Source organism: Dendronephthya gigantea, unplaced genomic scaffold, assembly GCF_004324835.1.
Source record: "Dendronephthya gigantea isolate DGI-Jeju-01 unplaced genomic scaffold, DenGig_1.0 000009F, whole genome shotgun sequence".
In the NCBI taxonomy this organism is placed as follows: Eukaryota; Metazoa; Cnidaria; class Anthozoa; order Malacalcyonacea; family Nephtheidae; genus Dendronephthya; species Dendronephthya gigantea.
The window spans coordinates 377,145-382,626 of NW_021163019.1; the positions used below are offsets into that span (position 1 = coordinate 377,145).

Below are 5,482 nucleotides of genomic sequence, written 5' to 3' on the forward strand. Positions count from 1 at the left end.
TTACGTTGAGTCATTGACCACTGAGCTTGGCAGACTTCCAAACATTTATACTCCGTGTTTTCCATAGTTTTAACAGACTCCGTGTTTTCCATAATTTGTGACTCCGTGTTTTCCAATATTATCACGTCAGACACCGTAATTTTAACTCCGGGACTCCAACTCCGAAACTCCGGCTCCGGAACTCCGTGTTATACAGGCCCGGATTTCGGGATCATGTTGACCGCCTGACATGCAGGCTTGCGCGCAAAGGAATTACGACCACGACTAGGCTCTATAGTTAAAATATGTTTTTCGCTTTATAGGTCGTGTATTTTTACCGATTACTTCTCTGCCGCTCTTCTTCAGCATACAAATGGCAACAAACGGTCATTCAGGCTACCCACTGAAGTGGTTTAAAGAACAGAATGCAGCGAGGAGTTCCTTCGAATGTTCAATATGTCTGGAGGTTTTGAAAGATGCCGTGCAAGTTGGGGATTGTGGACACCAATTTTGCGCACAATGTATTGAGGATATTTTAAAGTAAGGAGTATATGTAGCAGACACTCAAAATTAGTTCCTGTGTGTGCGGCGCACACAGCTAAAATGTAAACCTACATGAAAAGTGCAATTTTTAATTGACCAAGGTTTTACATGTTAACACATATGACACATTATTACCTCAACAGAAGTGATCCTCGTTGTCCATCATGCAGAATTAGAATATCGAAACAAAATGTAAGCGGCGTCTGTTAACCTTAATATTATTAATTGATCATTGAAAATTTTTAGCTTTGATGCCTTCTGATATAGTTATTCGTTTTCAAGGTGTTTAAAGATCATGCAGCAAGAAGATTGATCAAAAAGTTGGATGTAAATTGCTGCAATGATGGGTGTAGTTGGATTGGAAGTTTAGGGTCCCTTCTTGAGGTACATTTTACTTATTTATTATTATTTAGGCAAGGTATGTGTGTATCCTCCAAATTTATGATCACATAACAATATATCACAGATGAATATAATTAGTTTCAAGCAACTCATTGAACTGCTTGCTAATTAAAACATTATTTCAGTTTTAAATGTCTAATGTCTTGAGTCTTGACTGAACACCCCTTGTTAGAAACATCATTTGCTAAGCCTAAATTATCACAAAAAGTCTTACAGTTGGAACAATAAACCTATTCAATATAATCCCAAGTAACAGTGCACAAGACACTAGTTTTTATTATGCAACCAAATTCAGGACTTCCAGGATATCCAGGAAAAGTCCAGCTGGATCATCAGACCAAATACCAGATATTAATTTCATTTAATTTCCAAGCAAGTATAAAAATGTATTCATTTTTTTGAGTCATAACAGCAAGTATGTATATCATACATTCGCTGTATAATATATTATGTGAAACAATATTGTTAGTAGTTTTACCATAATTCAGGAATAAGTAAAAGTTTAAGATTGTAAAATGTAAAATAATATATCTATTGCTCTTCTAGTTTTGAAGTTCTACTAATATCACATAGGATGATAAATTGATAAATTACCCAATCTAGGCTCACATGAATAGCTGCAGGTTTCTAGTTGGCAACAAAAATAATGCTAATCAATCAGATGCTATAGCTGAGCTTCAAGCAAGATTTGAAAGTCTTGTGTTGAAAGTTTCATCATTAGAAAAAGTGGTAAGTATATTAATTATGCATATGCAGGGCCGTAGCTAAAAGCTTAATTGGGGGATGCATATTCATATATTCGTCTTTTGCCCGACTGATTTCTTTCGTACCCTATTGTTCCTACACAAATCAAGTGGTCTAACTACGCCTGTACAATTGACAGAATTGTTTTGTTAAATACAGTAAAATAAATGCTCATTAATTGGAACTTAAAACTTGTCTTTGATATAAATCTAGTATCCAAAACATTGAGGGCACATTTTAGAGTGGAATTGTTAGACATAAAAACTGCCAATTATCAATTGTATATGTATACTTTTTCAACACAGTCACAGAAAAAGTGCAATCTTGTACATGTACAGGAGGGAACTGTAGACACCACCAAAACAACATTAAGCAAGTCAATTCATCTAGGGTTAGGCAGAATAATAAGATATTTATTATTAATAATTTAATTTTAAATTCACAATACCTTAATAACAACGCTATAGCTAATGAATTTCTAAAGAAAATTTTTAAATAAAATCTACCAATGTGATTACGATTTTGAGCTGCAGTAATGTATTCGCTAACCCTGAATCCGCCACTTATTCAAAGGTTTGTCAGCTGTGTCAATTGGAATTCTATTGACCAAAACCTGTTTAATAACTATTTTTTCTACGTTACCCTGTTCATATTATCAAAATGTAACCTTACTTTTCATTGCAGCACAAAAATGAAATGGAAGAAGTTAACTCAAAAGTTTTGCAGCGTGAAAATGAACTCAAGCAACTTAAACTTAAGGTTTGTAAAAGCAGAGTACAAAAAAAAATCATTGCCCATTGGCAATGGTGAATGGTTTATTCGAAATAAAAATGCACTTAAACATTAAAAATTTGAACAAAACATGAGTTGAAAACATTTTCCGTGTTTCTATAAGTTATAGGAACACGCGTGGGAATTTGGGATAAGGAGAAATAATCAGTGGGAAAACGAACCTGTAGGGTGAGTTTTTCCACGTTTCGAATTCTCCCACACTCCCACAAGTGTTTCTATAACTGTATAGAAATACAGGAAAAATGTTTTCTATTTCTTTTATAATATAACTCAATAAAAGGATTTTTTCAAATATTATAATTCAATCAATTACAAATTCACATTACATCGCTTCGCTTATCAAGTTCGGCGGGAAAATTCCCGTGTTTCTATACATTTATAGGAACATGCTTTTCGACCAATCAGCACAGCCGCGTACTATAAATGTTATATTAAAATTATTTTTACTAAACACTTGCCAAGTACGTGCACACTCCATTGCGGGCCACATCCTCGAGGAAAATTGTGAGAGTAAAACCTAAGTGCCCGTCATTGGGCGTCGAACTTTTCTTACGCCAAATATTATTTCAACAAGCTAAAGTCTTATTTCAACAAGCTTAAAGTCTTAGGTTTATTTGTATATTTACACGTAAAAAGTTAAAGCTAAAACGGGCGTAAGTAGCTTTGTGGCTTTTTGGTCACCAGTGCCCAATTAAGCGTCGCTGGGTAAATTAGGAGCTTGCCTTATGCTAGGCACGTGACGGACACCGATGTAACTAATGCGATTTTCAGCGTTTTAGTGGTTTTTCGCAACTTCTTTGCTTACCTTTAGCTCTGTTGTAGAAATAGTTTGCAAAAGATATTCTGGTCGGGGTGTGTTTTAGAATTTTCTTCTTATTTTCCTTACAGCACGAAACTGACTTGCACAACCTCAAGAGTGAAGTAAGTGAATTTTACTTTGAATGAGCATATTTTTTTCAGCTTTAGCTACGTTAAGCAGCAATGACTACGCATGCGCAGGGGGAATATATCCCCCCAGTCCTTTGTGTTGTAAACACTCATAAGGTTGTTTAACACCTATTTAAGCAGCTTGGTTTCCTTGCGGATGACAATGACGCTGTTTTATCGCGATTTAGAAGGTTTCAATGATTATAAAGTTTCTAAATCGGATTCAAGATGGCGATTTCATTTTGTAACAGAATTGCAGCGTTTTTTTGTACGAAAAATCTTCATAAAGAGTGCTTTAAAATAACACTTACCATGGCGGGTGCACGTAAAAACGCAATATTCAGTAAGTCAGCAAAAAAACCTAATCCTTGATACAAAGATCTAAAGCGCCATATCAGTATTGCGTTATGTCAACAATTTTATGAAAAGTTCACGTAGTGACCGGGAATTTTTTATTGCATGTGTCTCATTATTTTAGCACGATGAAGAAGTTAAGGAACTTAAGGATCAAATCTTGTTTTTCGGGAGATACACTTCGCTACCAGCGACCTCAGGGCAGTCACTAGAACAGCTCAGGCAAAACCTAACGGTATCGATAGCTTTAACGATACCGAATTTTACACACAAGTTAAATCAAGCTCGATCGAGTAACCAGCTCGGTGAAATTCATGGTGATCCATTTAACAATTATCATGGATACAGAATGAAGATTGCAGTTCACGTCAATGAAGCCCCCCGTGGCAGCACGGGATATATGGGGGTATACCTGTACTTATTGCAAGGGGATAATGACGATAAGTTAGAATGGCCTTTTAACAAAAGAGTTACATTTATTGTTGTTGATCAGCAAAATAATGAAGCTTTCGTTCACAATCACGAGAAGGATCTACATCCAGGGGGAGAAGAACAATTTGAAAAACCGATGTTCGGAAGGATTAATCAGGGTCGTGGTTTTTCACAGTTCGTGTTACACTCCACTCTGCGCAAACGACAGTATGTAAGGAACCATACCCTATACATCGCAGTGTCAATACGGCCTTGATGCTTTCGAAGTGAATGTGCCGTATGTTTTGGATATATTGAGACTTCATAAACGTTCTGTCACATAGACATTTGATGGCGGTAGAGACGTGCATAGTTTATAAATATTCGCGCTAAGGGCTTCGATACACACACGGAAATGTTGGAAAAAGGGAAACACTCGGTATGTTTTATGCCGAATGTAGCAATTTATATACAAACTCGTTGTTCACTTTCAGATAGATGAAAGCTCGTTGTTGTTAGACTTTCACAACAGACTTAGTTTACATATACTTATGCAATGATTGCACTGTCCTGTATGTTCTTCATGGCAAATATAGTTAACTTTCAGTTGAGTTCAAATGTCAAGTTGTAGTTTCAAAAGCAAGTTGATCAAAGCCTTGTTAGATTGCAAAAGCGAAGATCAAAGATTTGTTATAGATTTTCAAAAGTTTGACTTCAAAGTTAGATCTCAAAAGCTAGATCAAAATTTGGTTAAATATCAAAAACATCGTCTGATTATCATATAATAACAATAACCTAAATCATAATAAGTTTGTTGGAACACCACCTGACAGTGTATTTATTATAGCTACCTATATATTTATGGAGAGCTTTCGCTCTGTTAACCTTGGCCGTCATCAAATCTTCATCGCGTTTTCTATGACTATGGCCTAATTTATATTGGAATTTGCCCGGATTAACCAAAAGCTCTTTGACATTCTTAAAAAAAGGTTTGTTCCCCCTCTCCCAAAAAAAGACTGCGAACGTGTGTTATACACGTTCAATATTTGAAATATTTCGCTAAATTTTGAAGGTAGGAAATTATGAATGTTTATTGAATCGCTAACATCGACCAGCATCGCATATTCGAACGCTTTCAAAACCGTGTTTAAGAACACTAATAATGCTTATATAACAGTAATAAGAATCCGGAGATTTTTTATGGAATTAACTCTATTTTCTATCTTTTACATGCATCTTGTCAGCGTAAGGCCTATTTAAACACTATAATTTTTTATTATATTGTTCCAGCTCGTCGATCGATCAAGATACGGGTGACTGATTAAGCCTG

The 5,482-nt window shown here is 35.5% G+C and overlaps 1 protein-coding gene across 2 annotated transcripts; it reads left to right on the forward strand.

Annotated features, from left to right (window-relative positions):
* Positions 1-248: 248 nt before the first annotated feature.
* LOC114517675 (TNF receptor-associated factor 3-like) lies at positions 249-4,823 on the forward strand. Of its 2 annotated transcripts, XM_028537461.1 has the most exons (7): positions 249-519; positions 666-714; positions 805-906; positions 1,528-1,653; positions 2,353-2,427; positions 3,349-3,381; positions 3,866-4,823. In XM_028537461.1, exons 1-7 carry the CDS (start codon positions 353-355, stop codon positions 4,427-4,429), a joined length of 1,116 nt encoding a protein of 371 aa, XP_028393262.1. In that variant the 5' UTR covers positions 249-352; the 3' UTR covers positions 4,430-4,823. The 2 variants fall into 2 exon arrangements, with proteins under 2 accessions (XP_028393262.1, XP_028393263.1); XM_028537462.1 differs by lacking the exon at positions 3,349-3,381.
* The last annotated feature ends 659 nt before the right edge of the window (positions 4,824-5,482 follow it).

Coding starts and splice junctions, on each gene's coding strand:
- LOC114517675 (XM_028537461.1), top strand. CDS start 353: ATGGCAACAAACGGTCATTCAGGCTACCCACTGAAGTGGTTTAAAGAA. Junction 1,654..2,352: donor TTTCATCATTAGAAAAAGTG/GTAAGTATATTA, acceptor TTTTCATTGCAG/CACAAAAATGAAATGGAAGA. Junction 3,382..3,865: donor TGCACAACCTCAAGAGTGAA/GTAAGTGAATTT, acceptor TCATTATTTTAG/CACGATGAAGAAGTTAAGGA.